This window comes from Pagrus major, chromosome 15 (assembly GCF_040436345.1).
Source record: "Pagrus major chromosome 15, Pma_NU_1.0".
Lineage (NCBI taxonomy): Eukaryota > Metazoa > Chordata > Actinopteri > Spariformes > Sparidae > Pagrus > Pagrus major.
In genome coordinates, this window is record NC_133229.1 from 8,167,547 (window position 1) to 8,188,464 (window position 20,918).

The 20,918-nt window shown below is 42.0% G+C and overlaps 2 protein-coding genes across 2 annotated transcripts; both read left to right on the forward strand.

Moving 5' to 3' along the window:
• The first annotated feature begins 1,772 nt into the window (after nucleotides 1–1,772).
• Nucleotides 1,773–8,819, forward strand: ubtd1a (ubiquitin domain containing 1a). The gene is made up of 5 exons (XM_073482288.1): nucleotides 1,773–2,007; nucleotides 2,451–2,537; nucleotides 6,852–7,079; nucleotides 7,587–7,772; nucleotides 7,961–8,819. Exons 1-5 carry the CDS (start codon nucleotides 1,956–1,958, stop codon nucleotides 8,173–8,175), a joined length of 768 nt encoding a protein of 255 aa, XP_073338389.1. The 5' UTR covers nucleotides 1,773–1,955; the 3' UTR covers nucleotides 8,176–8,819.
• Nucleotides 8,820–9,915: 1,096 nt separating this feature from the next.
• On the forward strand, nucleotides 9,916–20,864 carry rrp12 (ribosomal RNA processing 12 homolog). Its single transcript, XM_073481610.1, has 34 exons — nucleotides 9,916–10,121; nucleotides 11,445–11,671; nucleotides 11,826–11,909; nucleotides 12,002–12,078; nucleotides 12,165–12,270; nucleotides 12,359–12,475; nucleotides 12,596–12,734; nucleotides 13,228–13,355; nucleotides 13,458–13,556; nucleotides 13,644–13,735; nucleotides 13,833–13,944; nucleotides 14,181–14,281; nucleotides 14,380–14,494; nucleotides 14,580–14,722; nucleotides 14,798–14,919; nucleotides 15,002–15,066; nucleotides 15,157–15,319; nucleotides 15,419–15,573; nucleotides 16,078–16,145; nucleotides 16,240–16,333; nucleotides 16,419–16,577; nucleotides 16,692–16,772; nucleotides 16,859–16,964; nucleotides 17,045–17,152; nucleotides 17,247–17,404; nucleotides 17,497–17,588; nucleotides 17,796–17,951; nucleotides 18,043–18,215; nucleotides 18,301–18,411; nucleotides 18,497–18,543; nucleotides 18,643–18,721; nucleotides 19,222–19,289; nucleotides 19,374–19,456; nucleotides 19,558–20,864. The coding sequence occupies exons 1-34, from the start codon at nucleotides 9,983–9,985 to the stop codon at nucleotides 19,658–19,660; spliced, it is 3,870 nt and encodes a 1,289-aa protein (XP_073337711.1). The 5' UTR covers nucleotides 9,916–9,982; the 3' UTR covers nucleotides 19,661–20,864.
• The last annotated feature ends 54 nt before the right edge of the window (nucleotides 20,865–20,918 follow it).

Genomic DNA, 20,918 nt, shown 5'->3' on the forward strand with positions numbered 1-20,918 from the left:
CAGACATGCTGCTAGTAGCGAAGGATTAATTGAGATGTGACCAGATTTGATCTGCAGATTCATATGAATATATTACGTCATAAAAACAAGCAGCTACAGTAGTGGAAATGCATCGAGATAAAAGCAAAAAAACAGCTAGAGGAGACATGAAAGCTTTCCCTCCACTTGGAGTAAAATCTCATTAATCAATGACAAATATTTAACTGTTTGCATTTAATGCTTTGATTAGCAGATAATTAAAAAATGGATGTTGATCTTGTCAGTTAAAGAGCAAGAGAAAGAGTTTGTCAGATAAAGACTGAAGAGATTAAAGGATGATAACAGATTTTGGCCCTCACTCATTCACCCAGCCACTGCTCATCAGATCCTCCCACTGTGTCTGACACAGACACACACACACTCACACTCTCACACAGACCTGTCAACAATCAGTCTTCCAGCAGATGTCAGTGCTCAATGTGTGGGTTTAGTCAGAAGCTGTGCAGTATGTTTGGAGGATATGAATAATTGACCAAAAGTTGACTAAAAAAACAATAGAATCCTGCATTTTTTAAAGAATTTTAGCAATACAGTTTATATTAGAGTATTAAAACTGCATAGTAATAATTCATTTTGACCATTTCCAGTTGGTATGTTGATGTGTTGCACTCCACAGTTTTGATTTTCTCAATTTCTGTTACCAACTACCAAGTGTTGTTGTGATTGCATAGGCAGTCATTCAGAGTGACATGCTAGGGTGAATACTTGGCACACATTTATAATGTCCAAAGATTAAGCAATGCATAATGTGTATGGTGCAAATATGTCCATAGGTCACTGTTGTCAAGAGGACCAGGATCAAATTTAGCAAGTTCAGTTGGCTGCAGACAGTAGCAAAGTATTCAACCAAAGTATTCAACCAGTTATTATTATTGTGAGGTGTTTCTGTTTTTACCTTAACTTGCATATACTATAAACACACATAGACATATCAATTGGTAAGCCAATAAAGTTACTGGTTAGGCCTGTAGTTTGCCAAGACTAAATGGATGGGATCTACTTGTTGCCAGACAGGGAGACAACATAATCCAACATACATTTAATCCAATATACATTTAAATACAGTTAAGTTGAATTTATTTTTCTTGAACATATTTTTAGTTTTGCAGTGTATTAGGCTGTTTACAAACAGTTTTATTCCAATAAAACTGGAAATAACTAAGTACTAACATTATAAGTGTTTTTTTTTGTTCAACATTTATAGAAGGAGAAGGAAACCACCAAAAACAGTTGGTTTCTTCACTTTTAAGTAGTATGAATAAAACTCCAGGTGTGTGTTTGATTGCAAATACCAGATTTAAACAGAAAAAAGAAAAAAAGGCTAAGATGCACTTTGGCAGTGGGTACACGTCAAGCTAAACTTAAAAGAATAGCAACTTCCGCCTTGCCTTTCAGACTAAAATCCCTGTTGATGCATACAAACATGTTTTGCACAATACCCCCACGACACTTCTGTTATTAAACCAAGTCTATCGTAATGACTGTTTTTACTGTTCTAATACTCTGCTTGTTTGGAAACTGAACTGTTAATCTTTTCAAATCAGCACATTTTATTCTGGAGGGGTGATTTCTCTTACTCCGCTGAGCTTGACGCGGGACAGACCAACTGTATCTAACTGCGCATGCGTGCAGAGTGATAAGGCTTTAATTCTAGATCAGTGCAGGCGGCTTGTGCTGGTGAGCTCCATCCATTATGATTCGGGGGGGAAGCGGATATTGATTGCAGTGTTTTTGAGGAGAAGCTGTTGAGACTTCCTGGAGGCTCTGCAGGGGCCGAACCGGTCAGCAGCCCTCCAGAACCTGCACCGACACACAGCAGCTCCCAGTCTGTGTCTGTCAACCTGCTGACTCGCATCTCCCTCCTGCCGATCGACGCTTCGGGATCCACTGATAACTTCACTCAGGAGCAAGTTCGGATGTGGCAAGCAAACTGCAGGCGAATGCATAATTTAGCAGACTGGATTTCCGGTAGGCAAAATGATTTAGTTTATTTTAAATACTGGTAAAGCAAAAACGCTTTTTATTATTGAGACTGCAAATTAATTGAATCCCATCGGAGGTGCATGATTTGAATTAAAAATAGATCACATGAGGTGTCGTAGTGCACAGACATGTATATTTTAATGTGAATGGGGAGAGCAGAGCAGCGGTGGCATGAAGTGAAGGCGCGTGTCCCCGTCAGCTGGCAGTACACGTGACGTAAACATCGCAGCTTGTCTGACCTCACAGGAACAAGGAGTGCTGAGCTGTCATTATTCCCTGATGATGCTGCTCCTATAAGGCACACCACTTGACGTCACCATTAACTCTCTCCATCACATCTGCATTTAAAAAAAAAAACATCTGTACTTTAATATGTGGCACATGTGCGGATGTAGACTGATGATTTCTCTCCTGGGTGTGGGGTGCAGGGACAGTGATGGGAGGCTGTGTGGGGAGGAGCAGGATGGATGGACAAGGGAGTGCCCGGAGCTCGACAAGGAGCAAAAAACGTGGAGGTAAGAAGCTGGAAAGCTGGGTGTTTTTTTTATGGATGCATAGAAGCATCAGAGAAGATGTCCTGAAACTGAGAATAAGGTGGTTTCTACACATTTATTGTTGCAGAGCGAGCTGTTCCAAGTGAGATGAAAGGTGGTGAGAATATGAGGCCATATATCTGACACATAATAATATCAGGACAACAGACGTTTTCACAATGTTCCTTACAAAGAGATACACATACGTGCATATCACCACCCAGGATTCATAGCTGCACCCCTGCTGCATGTGCGTCTTTCTCAGTCTCGACAGTCAGGGCTTAGTCATGTGTCTAATCTGTGCTGAGGACCTGCCCCGGCAGGACAGTGTTTCATATAAACACAGGTCGATCCATTCCTTTGCGGACAAAAAGGCGCCTGTGCACTCAGCTGGATCGTCATGCATTATGTATCGAGCAGCTGCACAGGGTGCTCATATCAAAGTTTGACCCACTTGGTGCATGACTTGCCTCACGTCGACCTGCTCGGAGGATGTATTTACCTGCGAGACAGACATGACCTCTGATTTCATGTTACATGAATCTGAGAGGCAGATTTGTGTTTACTGGTATAAATAGCAGAGCCTCTGTGAAGAAATAAAACAGTCACCTGTTAGAGGCAGCTCACAAAAATAGAGTAGCTTCTCCTTCAAGTCTGACAGGGGTTTATTGTCCGTTAATAGGTTTAGCATGTTGCCTTTGGGTATTTCTATCCTGTCTCTAAATAGAGCTGATAGGATTAGTCCTCTTGTGTAAAGAAGCCACCTTCTGGCTCGGACACTCACCTTACTCTCCCCATAAACTGAAGCTCTTTCCATGAATTGATCCAGCTGTATTTTGGGGTGCTGAAGTGGTTGCCATTAAAAGGGATATAACAAGCAGAGGCAGTTTGGTCACTTTTAAGGAACTGGGGAAGTGTCACGACGGTTCACTCTGCTCTGACTCTGAATCTGAGGCTGCACATCGAGGAAAACACGACCAGGTGGCTGTCTCTTCGGTTGTTGCAGCAGGCTGTTTAGACTCTTCGTCTGGGTCAGCATCTGTAGCTCATGAATGCGGACTTCTAACTGATTCACATCAAACCTCGGGGAACAAACAGCTATGGGAGTGCCAAACTCCAGGGAATACAACTACTATCACGGTCCAGACACACCCTTTAAGTGTGTTTTTCTGAGGAGTAAGTAGAGATTTTTGTGTGGGTTGAATGAAATTCTTTTGTGCTGTACTTTGTCTCAGAGGGTTTTGTGTATGTTGAGCAATTTTGAAAAAAAACTAGCCAAAAGTAGGCTAATAGACAAAAGATAACATGCTAAAATATTGTTTTGGTTACAGTGAAAGTCACCCATACTAATAGTGCTTAAAAAGTCTTAGAATATCTAATATTGAATGTACTTAAGTATCAAAAATATTTTTTCTGACAATAAATATACAGAAGTATCAAAAGTAAAGGTAAATTATACTCATATTTAAAAAAAACAAGAACAACATATTGGGATATTCAGCATTTGTCCAATTATGTGTTTTTTTTATCCAGTCGCCAATAAAATAAATTCATGCTACCTTGACTCTGATGCAGCATGCAATCTGTAAAGTAACTAGTAACTTAAATGATCAAATAAATGTAGAGGAGTCAAAAGTACAATGTTTGCCTCCAAGATGTAGTGGAGTGGAAGTACAAAGTAGCAGAAAATGGAAATACTTAAGTAAAGTATAAATACCTCAAAATTGCACGTAAATACAGTACTTGAGTAAATGTACTTTGTTACATTCTATCACTGATATTGGAGTCAAGCTTGCTTGCTTTTATGTACATTTGTGTAACAAACAAATGTACAGTACAGGAAAAACAAACAGAAAGAGGTCATGACAACATCCACCATGATGCTTCTACTCAGATCCATTCAGTCACTTAGAACACAGATCTCACTTTGATGGAGACTTGAGAAAAATTCAACTTAGTTTCGGTTGCAGTGGACAGTACTATATGTATGTATGAGTATTTATGCTGCTTATAAACACCGCGCCGAACACGGAAATACTACGAATACCTCTATAACAACCACCAGTAGTAGTAGTAGTCATTAATGGTGCACTAAGAGAAATAATAGTCCAAAAATAACACTTTTATTGACATAACAGAAACTCAATCAGTAGTTTTTCCATCCTTCGGGAATGTTTAACCTCAAGGGGGGAAAACAAACTTGATCCACTGACTTCATTTGAAATTGCTAAGCAGAGGTTTCCAGGTACTGTAGGCTTACAGCTGAGGACACTATCAGAGCTGATCTCTCCGTTCACTCACACTCCACTGTACACAAACAGTCTGGCTCACTGACTTACTACTGAAGTGACTACTAAGTGTACTGCTCTCATTCTAGTAAGCACAAAACCAAACCAAAACGGTCCCCACGGTATTTTTTGTTTGAGGTTCAGTGTGTGATGTGCTGTGGCTCATGTCTGACTGATAATGACTTAAAATGTCTCACTCTAAACTCTACGTTGCATACTTACCTTGAGTTCCTTTTACACCACAACAGATCAGAACAGCTTGCAATTATCTAAGTCAGTCATTTTGTCCGTCAGGATTATAGATAACCGTGGTATTTGTATCTAATTGGCTGTCTAATTGTAACTATGCAGCTGCAACACAAAGGCTTAAAGCAACTGTAGAATAGAATATTCTTTAACACAATGATATCACAGACACTGGCGTAGGTGTAGAGTATAATTATGACACCAGTTTCTTCATCCAGACTTCTGCTGTATGTTAATTATGGCTTTAGAAATGTAAAAAAGTTGATTTCATATTAAAATGTTGCCCTTTATTACTAATGCATGACATGTAAAGTATAAAACGTGTATTTCTGAATGAATATGTATGCAGGCACACATACAATAACACCGTGGATGAATCCAAACTGGCTCACGGTGTTACATTTGTCATTATGTAGTCACCTGCATTGTTAACAACATAGACAATTATTTAAATCTGTGTATACTGTGTGATGCAAATCGCACCTCATGCCAAACTTAGTAAACAAATGCTGACATTTGTTCTTGGTGTGAAACATTTTGCATCTTATATAAGATAGAAGAATAGAAGTCAAACCGTTCAAACATGTGATCCTCTGTCAGTAATTTGCAGCAGGTGTGTGTTTGTTTGTCTGTAGACTTGTAATAGTCCCTGATTGTTTTTGCTGGCTTTCATTGGCTAACGCTCCAACCAATGCCTTATGGGATAGGGGCAGATAAATCCTGTTATGTGGAAACTGATTACTGCCTATAATCCACTGGTGCGTGCGCGTGTGTGCGCGCATGTCAGTGCACATGTATGTGTTACTAGCCACTGCAGTAATCCACAACACTATAAATAATCACTTTGATTTCCCTCCTACTGTGAATCAGTTTGACTTTCTTGGTATGTTGGTACAGTTGATGCACTGTGCAGCGTATATGCCAGTGTTGGAAAGTATAAAATCACTCTGGTTATGTTCTGTTAGAATCCAGACAAAGAGCAGTCACATGCATAGTAGTAATTAGCTTTATTTTACTTGTATAGAGCAAATAAATCGTGATAAATGTGTCTGATGCGAGGGAGTGTAAACACATTGTGCAGTTTCAACGGTTTGTTTTTGCCAAACACTGACGATCCCTCAGCGTGGGAGTCTTAAGATGAGCCTTTCTGACCTTGTCTGACCTCGCTGGTGTTTACATGACCGAGTGCAGAGGTGGAAGAAGCACTTTAATTTACTTAAGTGAAAGTAGCAAAACCACAGTGTAGGAATACACTGTCATGAGGAAAAAGGCCTGCACTCAATTTTAATTCAGTAAAAGTATAAAAATATGAGCATCGAATTATACTAAAAGTACCAAAAGTAAAAGTACTCATAAAAAAATGGAAATTGTTTGTTCTGCTCAGTTATTTGAGTGATGATACACTAATATAACTTGGTAGACCATTTAAAACTCCGAGAAGTTGCTTTTTTAAAGCATTGTATTTTGCCTGACAATCATAGCTCTGCTGAGGGAAATACATTAGCAATACATTAACATGACACAAAAATATATCTTATATAGTAAATCTTATTTCTTGATAATGGTAAAGTACTTTCACTACCAGATACTTGGTTTCACTGTCCTATAATCCCTTTTAGCTGCACCCGTTATGTCAGTAGGATAAATTAACTTGTGTCACTGGGACACCTTGACACCTTCCTGACATCTTTTTAAAAACTAAAAGTTGTCTGCATGGCTGTAGAGCAGAGCATGACCCTGACCCTGACCCTTTTTCTTTCAGCACGCAATGAGCCCCTCAAGAAGGAGCGTCCAAAGTGGAAGAGCGAGTACCCGATGACGGAGGGCCAGCTGAGGAGTAAGAGGGACGAGTTTTGGGACACGGCTCCGGCCTTTGATGGACGGAAAGAGATCTGGGACGCACTCAGAGCAGCAGCCCTGGCTGCAGAGTGTAATGACCTGGAGCTAGCACAGGCTATAGTGGATGGAGCCTGCATCACTCTGCCACACGGTATGAAACCATCTGAACACACACACACATACACACACACACACCCTCTCTCAGATATGGAAATGTGCTTTGTCCAGCTATCAATTGTAAGCTGTAAATGTCCTGGATCTTCCGGCACAAATATATAACTCACTGTAATAATTCTCCAAATGTCAAAGGACAGTTTGCAGAACGCCATGCCTCAGTTGTTCAGAGATTACTGCTGTAATAGTTACATAATAGTCGCAGTGCTGCGTGACCGCTGTGAATGGATTGGTGCACAGAGAGCCATGACAGAGTTACATGGAAAAAAAAAACCTTCTGTTCGTGCATATTTATCTGCTGTTGAAGGACACTGGTGCTGTTGATGTTAATGTGATGAAGGTGGATATAATGTAAATGTGATGACCTCGTACTCTTGGAAGCAGTGACAGAGGTTATGTATCAGTGTTATAGTTTGTTGCTGTTGCTGATAGAAAGGTTTTTTGGAAAACTGTTGTTCATGTAGGTCATTTGTCTCATCTGCAGGCTCTCTCACAGAGAGTTATGATGAGCTGGGCAACCGCTACCAGCTCCCAGCCTACACTTTAGCCCCGCCTGTCAACCTCATCAGCGAGACGTCCACTGAGAGCAAAGTTTCTGAATCCACACAAAAGCAAGCTCAGCCCCCTCCGTGCAGGCAAGAGTTCCAGCTGAGGGTGCGACTGTCATCAGGTAAGAAACATCCGGTCTGACCTATAATATGACATTAAAATCTAAAGAACTCCATGTTGTGCAGCTCTCCTTTATTGCATCTTGTCTCATCCAGGCTGGAGCCTGTTGTATAATTCATAGCCATTCAGTGTCTCACAGCTCGTTTGGAAATCTGTGTCAACTCTATTTATGCCTCGCGGTTTTCTCAGGAAAGGATGTGCGTCTGACAGCCAGCTTGGCTGACTCCATCGCCGAGCTCAAGAAACAATTGGAAGAACAGGAGGAAATCGACGTGACCCGCCAGAGGTGGTTCTTCTCCGGAAAGCTCCTGACTGACAAGACTCGCCTGCAAGACGCCAAGATCCAGAAGGACTTTGTCGTCCAAGTGATCGTCAACATGAACCCTCCGGTTATAGCTAACTGAGGACTGAGACAGAGGGCCATGCAGTGAAGAAGATATAAAGGATGTGCCAGAGAGGGGTGCCGGAGTAGGAGTAGGGCTTGGAATAATTTTCCAGTTGGTATTGCAGTGGAATTTTATGTACATTTTTATATAAGATATTATTGCTTTTATATTGCTCCTTTTTGTATTTTTTCCTTTTTCCAAATTAAGTGAGAATATTGAAAAGCACTGAAAACACTTTAGATTAAAAGTAGAGTCCTAAGATGCACATCCCAGTGTCTGTCTGTCTTTCTGTCTGTCTGTCTGTGTGGACATCAACTCACAGCTCTATTGTTTACATGGGTCCCCTCCTCCTTGTCATGTGTGTTACTTGTGCTTATTGATAAACTAAATATGGTTCACCTGGGGATCCAAAAAAAGGGAAAACTGTTATGTTTTTTTTTGTTTGTTTTTTTTAAATAAAGATTTCTGTCATGCTTTTTAAAAAGCAGGGTAAGGGAGGCAGAAAAGGAAATTGTAAATATAAGTTTCCTTATGTGTTGTTTGGTTATGTAATATGTGCACACCTCATTTTCAACTCACAGCTGTATATTCACAATAAAGGCAAGGAATGTAACGAAGGCGCCTTTCTAAAAGGTAATAAGGGATGTGACCTGTTTTTTTATTTCATCACTCCAAACAAGATACTGTAGTCTATGTACAATATGATGCTCACTGTACTTGAATAACTTATCAATAAATATTGTAAATCTAAAGTCATTCTCTGCTTTCCTCATTCTAAGATGTCTTTATGGAAATGTTTAATGTTAGATCTTGTCCTAAGCAATGATTCCTAACCAAGGGGTCCCAAATCTGGAGGATTACAAGAAGGTTTAAGGAATCTTTCTGTCACACAAAGTTTTATATTATACTTTGACAAATTTCTGCTTTTTCTAGTCACACATCGGCTACTAAAATCTCCTCAGGCCTTTAAAAATTCTTCACATGACACAATCTAAGAAGGAAAAAATGTGGTCAACCTGCTCGCAGCTCACTGCTACAATAAGACCAACTTAAACCCTGCTTTAAGGGGTCACAAGGCAGAAAATCTGGGGACCACTTACCTATGTTGAATGAATTGGAATAGTGTTAATAGGAAGACATTATATCAAAGAAATTTAAAGTGGAGAAGAGCTGTAAAAGAATCTGTATGTTTGACTCAACATTACACAAATCAAGGCCCACTTATATGTTGTTTCTGGAGCTTTCAACTGTATCATACATAATGTTCATTGTAATGGACGTGCAACTTCAGTAGCTCAGCACTTTTACCTTCCCCTTGGAAACAGCTGTTCTAACAAAATCCAGATTCAAGGTCCACTAGCCATTGAAGGTGCTTTCAAATGCATCCGGAGATTATAGATACTCAGCTGCAGTGGTTGAAGAAGTATCCATCTCATTTACTTAGGTCTATCAATACCAATCTACAAAATACTCAAATACAAGTAAAGGTTCTGCATTAAAAACTTACTAAAAAATAATAAGTAAAGCATGTAAGTATTATAAACAAAATGTATTTAGACAATGTAGAGTAAAATACTCATTCTACAGTAAAATTATCAGTGTTCAGCACAGTAATTAAGTAAATACTGTACTGTACTGTACTGTTACTTACCACCGCTGCTCAGCTGTTTAGTATGTCGTTTAGTGTTGAGCAGCGCCATCTACTGGTGAAACAACATGGAGGCCTGCTCAGACACGTGAATACAGCCGTGACGTCATCTGGTGAGCGACAGCGTCATCTGCGCCACAGACACTCGGGGTAACTTGAATATCGTCAACCCCGAAAATGGTCAAATCGGGGAAACTTCGCTCCGGGACCGGGTCCAAACTCAAACGGTGGAAGAAAGGACACAGCAGCGACTCGAACCCGCAGACGAGTCGGTACCGGCAGGCAGCTAAAAGCCGCTATTTCAGCAGACCCTCCGGTAAGCTTCCCACCACACGTGGGTATGTGGCTAGTGCTAACAGTAGCTAGCGTCAGCCATTTAACTTGTGACTGCTCAGGATAACTTCATGTGTTGCGCCATTAAATGTTTGTCAGCTATCATATTAAAGTTATGAGCTGAGAGTCAGACTTCATATTCTCCTGTCTGTTTCTTTTGGGCACCTGAAATAACTATAAGTCTTCATTTTGACATGATGACAACTACTGTGTGTCTGTGGCTGTGTGCAAAAGATTGTGTCGTCAAATTAAGATTAACTGTCCATTATTGTAGATGTCATACAGGTGACACCCTGACACTCTTTGCAATAATGCTACAAAGAGTTTCTAACTGTACCAGAGACAGACATGGAGATGTTTTGGCTCACATTAGTATAATAAACAAATGTATGGTTATTCTGAACTTAAAGGTGCAATATGTAACAAATGGCCACCTGTCAAATCCATACTCAAAACATATGGGGGTAGCATATCACCAGAGCAACTGCTAACTACAGCAGCTTTGGCTTGTTAGCTCAGTTAGCCATGCAGCTAGTGGTCCAGACTGGAAGCTCGGGGAGTGTTAGCATGTACACCCCTAGCACAGGATTTTTGGACCGGGATGAGCTGGGGATCGATGCTAATTTAAGTATGTAGCTCTGCAATACAACACATAAACATAAAACATCAAACCTGCTATTTGTTCACATTCTTTAGATCATTTTTGAACATTTTCAACTGAAATTCCTACATATTGACCCTTTAAAGTTGGTGTAATTTTAGCCTGTTTACGTCCACACGTAGCCGCATACATGTAAAGTCAACCGTTTTGTCGTCATGGCTGATATTTGGTTGCAACTCCATTTGCAGACGATGACTGCTGTAAGTTTATAATCCATAGACATCATCAGATACTTGGTAACCTTCCCTGATGATTCTTCAGCAGGTCTGCGCTGCACCAGGCTTCAATTCATCCCTGGTTCTGGGGCCTTCAGTCTGATACTCAGCAAATAAAAGACATGTTTAGTTAGAGTCTGTGTAGATCTAAAAAAACAACAACATTGTTATTAACTTGGTTGTAAGCTTGTGATCACTTTTACATCCATGTCTTTGAATGTGCAGGATGTGTTCAAACATGCCTAAAGCTGCGAGTCAGCACCCAGTCTTGTGGTTATTTCATGTCAATTCAGAGTGCTAGAGCCAAAACAACAACGAGACTGTCTTTTTCTAGATATGTAAAGGCAGCACTGTAGTTGCCTTGTACATGCCAGTTGTGCTGTAGGACGGCTTCAATTTGTCATCTTCATCATGTTTTTTCTTCCTATAGAAAAGAGTGATCTAACAGTCGATGCCCTTAAGCTGCACAATGAGCTGCAGGTCGGTCCGCTGGAGATTGGAGGCAGTCGTAAAGACGCCTGTATGGAAGAGGATGCAGGTGAGGCGTTTTCAGACAGGACCTCTGGTACCTTCCTCAGCGGGCTGTCGGACTGCTCCAACCTGACCTTCAGGAAGGTGCAGCGATACTGGGAGTCCAACTCAGCTGCTCATAAAGAGGTAGACGATGGTAGATCATGTATTCAAAAATACCCCATAAATAAATAAATAGTTGGTAGTAATACTGAAGTAGTTGATTCAAGGATGCCAACACTACAAATATATATTGGTTAATCCAAAATGCTGAGTTTTAACTACATCACCTGCCTCACAGATCTGTGCAGTGTTGGCAGCTGTTACTGAGGTGATCCGTGGTCAAGGAGGGAAGGAGACTGAGACAGAGTACTTTGCCGCTTTGGTGAGTTCTGCCTTTTCTTTAATGTAATGCCTAAAACAGAACCAAATAACTTTGTGTTTGTGAAAAGTAAAACATATCTGTGCCTTTTGTAGATGACCACCCTGGAGGTTGTGGATTCAGCAGAGTCCCAGGCTGCAGTGGCGTACCTCCTCAACCTCGTTATGAAACGGTTGGGCTTGATTACTTTTTTCCCCCATGCATATCAAGGCTAATTAGATGTAACTTGAAATCTGACTGGGGTATTGTGCTCCTTAGGGTTCCTGCTCCAGTGCTCATGTCCAAGTTCTCGGACACTACCAAAGCTCTGATGGACGTCATGTCCAAACAGGCCACTTCTGACACCGCCTCAGCTCTCAGATGGGTGAGTAGATTTCTCTCCAAGCCTGTTTGTTTGTTTATTGTTCTTTTTTAAACTGCAGCAAAGATTGATGTATTTTTTGCATCTGTAGATCCTGTCATGTCTGGCCACCTTGTTGAGGAAGCAGGATGTGTCTGTCTGGACTTACCCGACTACTCTTCAGGCGTACCACGGCCTTCTCAGCTTCACAGTGCACAGCAAGCCTAAGGTCCGTCTCACCAGCCTACTAGTGACGGCCTCAGGATTATAACATGTTAAATTCAACGATAACTGAGATGTTTCAAGTTTGTACCTTTTTTAAAAAATTTTATGTCTGTTTTCCTCTCAGGTCCGTAAAGCAGCACAGCAAGGTGTGTGCTCCATTCTCAGAGGAAGTGACTTCCTGTTCACAGATAATGCACCAACCCATCACCCAGCTGCAGTGACCACAGCCAAGTTCTGCATGAAAGAAATGGAGCAAGCAGGAGGTAAGACAACATATACCAATATGTAACTATTAGTCGTTCTTTCTGTGAAGAAGATAATGGTGTATCTGATTCTGTCCAGAGATGGGTATCACCACTGATTTCTCAAATCAATTCTATTCTGATTCACAAGGTTTCGGTTCAATTTCCGATTTGGTTAGTGATCATTTACAAAACCAGTTTTATTTCAATATGTAAGCAGTTCTGAGAGAACTCATGCTGCACATTGTACAAGGAACTCTCTAACTTGGTGCATTATTAAATATAACATTTCAGAATAAGTCCCTGGCGGTGGCCACAACCTTTGCTGTACCAAAGGATGTAGATTACAGAGTTCACAATGTGCATTCAGGTGCAAAAACACAAAAAGTTTTTTTTCCCCCTCTGTGGCAGTGAAACCCCGATACAGACTGCAGGTTAAAAAACACAAAACACGGCAGGTAATTCTGTGAATGTCCAGCAAGTTGTAGTTCATGTCTCTTCTTTCCCCCCTCAGGCAGCAAAGAGGACACCACCACACTGCATGTGCTGGGTCTCCTAAAGGAGCTGATGGGGACGTTTCCTCTGGGCGCTGTCAAGTCCTGTTGTGAGACTCTGCTGCGAGTGATGACACTCAGCCACGTGGTGAGAGCACAGAAACATTCATGGGTGCAGCCAGATGCCTTTGTTTATCTACATGGATAGTACTAAGTATGGTGTTTAATGCTGCTGTGCTTCTGGCTGCAGCTGGTGACCGCGAGTGCCATGCAGGCCTTTCATCGGCTGTTCAGCGGGAAGCCAAATGCCGCGACCCTCTCACCAGAACTCAACGCACAGATCATCACGGTGAGAGAATGCACTCAAAAAAACTCAACCGAAGTCATAATGTAAAGATGCGGTGTGAAAGCTAACAGTTAATTCTCATCCTCTCAGGCTCTGTATGACTACCTGCCCAGTGAGAACGACCTGCAGCCTCTCCTGGCCTGGCTCGCTGTCATGGAGAAAGCACATGTTCATTTGTCAGGGTAAATAAACTGTGTTTTTTCACAACAGCATCGCACATTTATTCCTGTATTCATGTTAAATGCTCGACAGATGAGTGAGCAGTCGGTGTGTCTTTAGTTTGCAGAGTTCTCTGAGTTTGGGTCACCTCCCTCGCCTCTTCTCTGCTGCCATGTCCTGCCTGTTATCGCCTCACACACAAGTGGTTTCTGCAGCTGCCAATACACTAAAGGTAAAGACGTTATCAGGCTGAGTCAAGGTGATTGAGATGTTTTTGTTTTGTAAAGTCTTGCTCGGCTCAAGGTATTTCTGGATTGTAATTTAATCTTTAAAGATGTGTTCCAGGCAGGAAAGTCTACAAAGATAGTAAATCCTCTTGACTTGACAAGGAAATTTAACAAGAGTCAGTGGATTCTCATTTGCTGTGTATTCAGGGTCCTAATTGACTATTTATGTTGTATGTTTCAGACTTTGTTGACTGAATGTGTCGCTCCTCACATGGAGGAAATGGGCATGATCACTGCCACAGCCTCTGCAGGGAACCCCTCCTATGTCTGCAAAATGTTTCGGTAAGTTCCTTAAATATTTACAGTGATAGCCTCAGTCTTGTCCTGCTTGCTTCATGGCGAGTCATCATGATCATTGTTGCTGTCTGTGTGTGTTCCAGCATTGTAGAAGAAGGACTGTCCTATCGCTTCCATGCCTCCTGGCCATTCGTGCTGCAGGTCCTGGGCTGCTTCTATCGCGTCGCAGGGAAACGAGCTCACCCCATCATGACGAAGGTATAATAGAAAAACTTTGTAGATCACCGTGTGAGTAAAGAAAGAGAGAAGTGTGTCTGAGTGTATTGTCTTGTGTCCTGCACAGTCTCTGCAGTCTCTGGCAGACCTGCGCACCACCCCTCACTTCCCCTTCAGTGGTGAGTTGGACCTGGCTGTAGGTGGAGCTGTAGAGAGCATGGGGCCTGAAGTTGTGCTGGGCGCCGTGCCTCTTAACATCACCGGCTACGAGTAAGTGAACGCACAAACACTTTGGAGTGGTCGTCTTGTCATTATGGTGGTTTAACTGACTGGGTGTTTCTCCAGGGACGACTTGGAGTTCCCACGCAGCTGGCTTATCCCGGTCATACGGGATCACGTGAAGAACACTCACCTCGGTTTCTTCGCAACATATTTCCTTCCTCTGGCCTCAACACTCAAGCAGAGAGGTAAGTGTGTGACGCTCCGCTTAAAGAGGTCGAATAACAGCTTCTTTTTCTGTGTATTAATGACTCTGTTCTTGTGTTTTAGCTGAAGAGTTGGAGCAAGCAGGGCAGAAACTTGAGGCCAAAGTCTACCAGACTTTACAGCTACAGGTAGCTCAATGTTGATGAAACTTTGAATTCAGAGTAAAGAGTTCTGGTGAATGAGATGTTTAGAAATGCATGTCTGTATTTGTCCCTCAGATCTGGACCATGCTCCCCGGCTTCTGCACATGTCCCGTGGACCTGCTGGCATCCTTCAAAGGCATCGCCCGCGTCCTCGGTATGGCGATTAACGAACGTGCCGACCTGAGACTCACCGTGTGCCAGGCTCTGCGCACCATCATCAACAAGAGCTGCTCCACTGGTAGGACGACACACAAGTTCACAGAAAGGCGACTCATAATTCTTACATTTAAATCAAGCAATTCCAAAAACCATGTCGTGTCCACTTTTATGTCCGTAGAGGAAGAAAAGACAGAAATGGGTCGCTTCGCCAAGAACTTCCTGCCCATCTTCTTCAACGTGTACAGCCAGCAGCCTGCAGCTGGAGAGTCCGGCACCTACAGGATGGCTATACTAGACACCATCAAGGTCTACCTAGCTGTCACCCCAACAGAGGTGAGTTGTCGTACCTCTAGTCTTTAGGGTCTGTGCAAAGTATTACAAGTTTGGAAAATGCTTAATTTCAACTGTTGTGTTTCATCTATACAGTTACACGTGTAAACCAAAAATCTTTTAGTATTTGAAATGAGATGATCTCGTCATCAAACTTGTTGGTTGTCTCCTGGCATTGAAATGAGCAAGAAGTGATTAATCATGATCAAAACATACAATTAAAATTCATATGAACAGCTGGTAAAATAAAAAATTGACAATATACATCCATTGCTGAGGGTATAAAGGAATTCTTTGTTTTTCGCAATTGCATTTATAGTCACAACTTAGATGTGATGATAAATGGAAATTGGTGATTTAAGCACCTTGAAAGTGCTTGAATTTTACTCTTAGAAAGCTGTATGAACCCTGAGACTTCTTTCATGCAGAACTGATCATTATTAATGGACTATACTGTCATTGGCCATGATTCTTCTGATGTCTCACTAACCAAACGATCATCCTCAGATGGTGTGCACCTTCCTGCAAAAAGCCACAGACAGACTGAGCAGCACAGACACCACTGAGTTCACACGGTAGGACACGAATATGGATTTATCGCTCTGGAGTTCTGTCTGTGTGAGAAAAGATATCGGTACCATCACTCTTCTGTCCTCTTCTACCTTTCAGGCTGTCAATGATGGACCTCGTGGTTGCCATGGCTCCCTCTGTAGACGAGGCCACCATGACTAAAACGTTTGAGCTGATCAGGCCATATTTGGAGGTAAGGGTACACACGGTGGGCTTAAATGTATTGTATGTTTCTTAATCTAAACATTTGTTGTTGACGTTGTGTCTTCTGTTTTTAGATCAAAGATCCAGGCATGCAGAAGAAGGCGTATCGTGTGCTGGAGGAGATGTGTGGAGGAGAGAGAGAGGAGTGCAGGGCGTTTGTCGTGGCCAATCTGGAAACACTCAAAGTGGTCCTGCTTGAGACTCTGAAAAATGCCTCTTCGCCAGCAAAGAGGGTGAGACTGCTGCGTAGAGAGAAATAAAATAAAGCGAGAAACTAGACGGGACTATATACTTTGATTTAATGTCCTGTCTGATCGTATCTTCCTGTTTTTATTGCTCTCTCTCAGCCGAGACTGAAATGTCTGATCCACATTGTGAAACAGCTCAGCGAGGAACACAAAGACTTTATCACCGCTCTGCTGCCAGAGGTACAAACACAGATAAGTGCTTGCAAACACACAAATAAAGAGAGTACTGATATCTATCATCTTCATGAGGTTGTTCTGTGTTGCAGGTCATTATTTGTACCAAGGAGGTGGCTGTCGGAGCTCGTAAGAACGCCTACAGTCTTCTGGTGGAGATAGGAAACGCCTTCATCAGATTCTGTGGGAACACAAAAGGTAAGTTGTCTTCCTGCTGATGTGTGTGTGTGGAGGTGTGAAGGTTTAAAATCCTAACTGAGTATCTGTCTCTGATGCAGATGCCTTGGAGCAGTATATGATCCTGGTGTACGCAGGACTCACAGGCTCCGTCACCATGATCACCTGTACAGTGTTGGCGCTGACTCGACTGGTGTTTGAGTATAAAGGTAGGCTCGAGACTTTCAACAATTTCCTGTCTTTGTTTTTGAATGCTTGTATCCTTGGATCAGTGGACTCAGTCTGGTGTCTTTTCTCTCCCAGACGCCATCGAGGTGACCACCAGAGAGCAGCTGCTGCACAACATTTGTCTGCTGCTGTCGTCTCGTACCAGAGAGATCGTCAAGGCCTCTTTGGGCTTCATCAAGGTCATCCTCTTCATCATGGACGCCAAGACGCTAGGGTCACATGTCACTGTCATGGTAGGCATTAACATTATGGATGATCTAGTCCACTATGAAGACATAATTGTGCCCTCATTTAATACTGTCTTGACTCTGTGGCTTGTGTTCAGATTGAGGGCGTTGGGAGCATAAAAGACGACGTGAGGAGGCACTTCAGAACCAAACTGAAGAACATCTTCACTAAGTTCATCAGGAAGTTTGGGTAAGGTTTCTTTTTTATACATTTATTTAAGATACTATAAGCATAGACTGGACCCCAGTCAGCTAGCTTGTGGCTCTGAGCGACACATGGTCCACCTTATTGTGCCATTCTTCTGTTTCCTTTCTTTCTACCTCCACCGGTCACTGTACCGTGTTAGTGTCATGTGCGGTGTGTGCATTTGTGTCTGATCATCTTCTGTATTTCCAGTTTTGAGCTGGTGAAGAGCATGCTGCCTGCAGAACACCACAAAGTGCTCGCCAACATCCGCAAGGCTGAGGCTCGCACCAAGAGGAGGAAACAGGCCTCAGAGCAGCACGAAGATTCAGAGAGCGAAGAAGAGGCACCTAAAGGGAAGAGCCAGAGGTAGACCACTGTTCCCAAACACAAAGCCCTGCCTTCATTCATGAATTTACCTCACTTCCTGCTTAAAAACCTTTCCGCCCCTCCTCTCTAGTATTGAGGACATCCTCGCAGAGTCCGACAGTGATTTGTCAGAGGACGAAGGAAAGGCCGGCAAGGCTCAGAAGAAGGCAGGCAAACCGCAGAAAGGACGGGCCTGGCTCAAAGAAGGAGGGGAAGATGACCCGCTTAACTTCCTGGATCCCAAGGTTTCCCAGAGAGTGCTAGGTAACAGATGGTTACTGTGAGCCAAGATTAAAGAAAGTGAATGTATTCTGTGGAGGTATTTAACATGGCTTTTGTTGTTTCTCAGCCACCAACCCGGCAATGAAAAAGAGTGCCAAGGTCGATCATGGCTTCAAGGTGACATCAGACGGACGGCTGATCATCAGAGAGGATGACGAGGAGGATGTGAAAGACAAAGGTAAGAGGAAGTCCTGTTAGTCAGCTGTCCTGTATACAGCTTCTTCTGAAAAGGCTGCGACAATAACCTTTTAACTTCCCCCCAGATGAGGGAGAGATGAAAGATATCCTGGAAGAGGCTGGAGTCAAGAGTGTGAGTACTTCTACATGTGATACAGTAATGATGTAACTTCCTGCTTCCTTTTTTTTTTGCTGTTCTTTATTTATCATCTGTTTTTTTTATCATCTTTAGAAAAAGACACAGAAGAGGAAGTTCCGAGATGACAACTTCGATGAGGACATGGACATTGAACCACAGCTAAAATATAAAGGTAGGACTGGGAGAAAACATCCTCAGTGAGTTGTTAGTAAATCAGCGTGTGCATAAATCTTGGGTTATAAGACTGCAGCTGCTGACTATTTTCATCATCAATTAATCGTTTACTCTAAAAAATGTCCCAATTTTTTTTAAAAAATGCTCAAAACACAATCCCCCAGAGCCCAAAGTGATGTCTTCAGATGAATCCTTTTGTCCAGCTAACAGTCCAAAACCCAAAGATTCTTCATTTACTGTTTTAAATGACAGAGAAAAGCTGCAAATCCTTACATTTAAGAAGCTGGAACCACTACAGTTCTTAACATTTTTGCTTGAAAAAGGACTGAAACGAATCTAAACTTTGAAGGTCTGTTGGGCTTAAGGCAACAGCTCAGGATCACAGCAGCTCTTTTCAGGTTAACATGTGGCCTGTAACATGTGGCCTTGTAACATGTCTAGAAAGCACAGTGTCCTTGATGAATTTAGACTAAGAAACACATTTTTCTTTCTTCTCAGCTGGAGGCTCAGGTATCCACAGACCGCTTGGAGGAAGGGATGACATGGGGGCAGAGTACAAGTCAAAGGTGAGTCAGACAGCATGCAGAAACACTGCGGGAGTTGTTGGTTAGAAACTATAAATCTGAGCGTCTTATTCTTTCATCTCATAGAAAGGAAAAGGAGATGTGAAGAAACAAGGGAAGCTGGATCCCTACGCTTACATCCCTCTGAAGAAGGACCAGCTCAACCGCAGGTACGAGCAATGTTGTGTCATCATAGAGATTAATTTAGCTTCTGCCAGGGAGTTGATTCATTTGAGTGTCGGACGCCAACATTTTTTTTATGTGTTCACAGGAAGCGTGCCAAACTGCAGGGCCAGTTCAAGGGCATGGTGAGAGGAGCCCAGAAGGGGGCGCTGTCTGGGAGGAAAATGCAGAAGAGAAAGGGGAAAGCCTGAAGAACAAACTAACATTACTCAATGGACTTGAAATATGTGTGTGTGAGTGTGTGTGTGTGTTCATAAACATACTAAAATGTAGACACACACACCTTGGATGTGTGTGTGTCATTGAAGGTGATACCAGTTTGTTTTTAAACTGTTCCATCTTTGCGAGCTCCAGAAGGCTCAGTAATGTGTGTTTTGGATGTGGCGTCTTGGTGTTGACATCAACAAATGGAAAATTTTTTCTGCTGTCAACTCGGCTGTGATAAAACTCTCCCCTCTGATAAACATAAAACAATGTATTTATGTGTAATCATTGTCTAAATGTGTAGACAACCAGAAGACTGGTCTGGGAAGAGTTATGTCACATCTGGTCACTTGAGGGCGCTGTAGACTTCTTGTTGATTAACTGCATAAAAGTCTTCATGAATACATTTAAAGATGATTTAAATCCAAATCTTTAAAGCTGTTTTTGTGTCTGAAAAGTATAAAAAAATATTTTGCTCTTCAACAATTATATTTATCAGAAGCTGAAGCCTGCAGTTAGTTTCCATGTGTCAGTGTGCCTTCAGTTCAGTTCAGCTCCTTAAAGACATGTCAAGAGAAAAGCTGTAGGTTGTTGTTTTCAGAATGACTTAATATACCATTAGCCTCGTGTGATTCATTTCCCCCGATGGATTGCAGAGAAATGAGTCATGTAGTGACAGACTGACCTCGTAATCGCTTTCTTTTGTGTGTGAGCTGTGTGTCAGTCAGTTTCTGAGCAGGGGAGCAGGACATTCTCAGACTGCATCAGCCCTGTGGTTAAATGTATATGATGATTCAGACAACCTCGCTTTTGTGTTATAGATTTTCTTTAAGTGGATTGAATTCCCTTATTTTTCCTTAAGAAAATAACCTATAATGACAAAGTTAAAATGTGTTTTTAGAAAGTTGGTCTGAATTCTGTCCAAAAATGCACAAAGTACATTATGTGATTTTTTTCACAGGATGTTTCAAAGTGCAAAGAAGTGGCTAAAAGATTTATCTCAGAGCTGTAACTTGTTCCAGAAAAGTTATAACAAATCTCAGCCTTTAGTATTAATTTGTCATGGATAGATTATAAGTGTCCTGACAGCATTGGAAGTGTAATTAGTTTAATTAAAGAACATCAACAAATGTTGTATCCTGCAACAGCCAATTAACTAATAAATATGCCATTAGGCCTCTGTTGTGCTGACCCCAGTGTGTTTGTAAGCTGATTCACAATGTGACTGTGCAAAAAAATCTCACT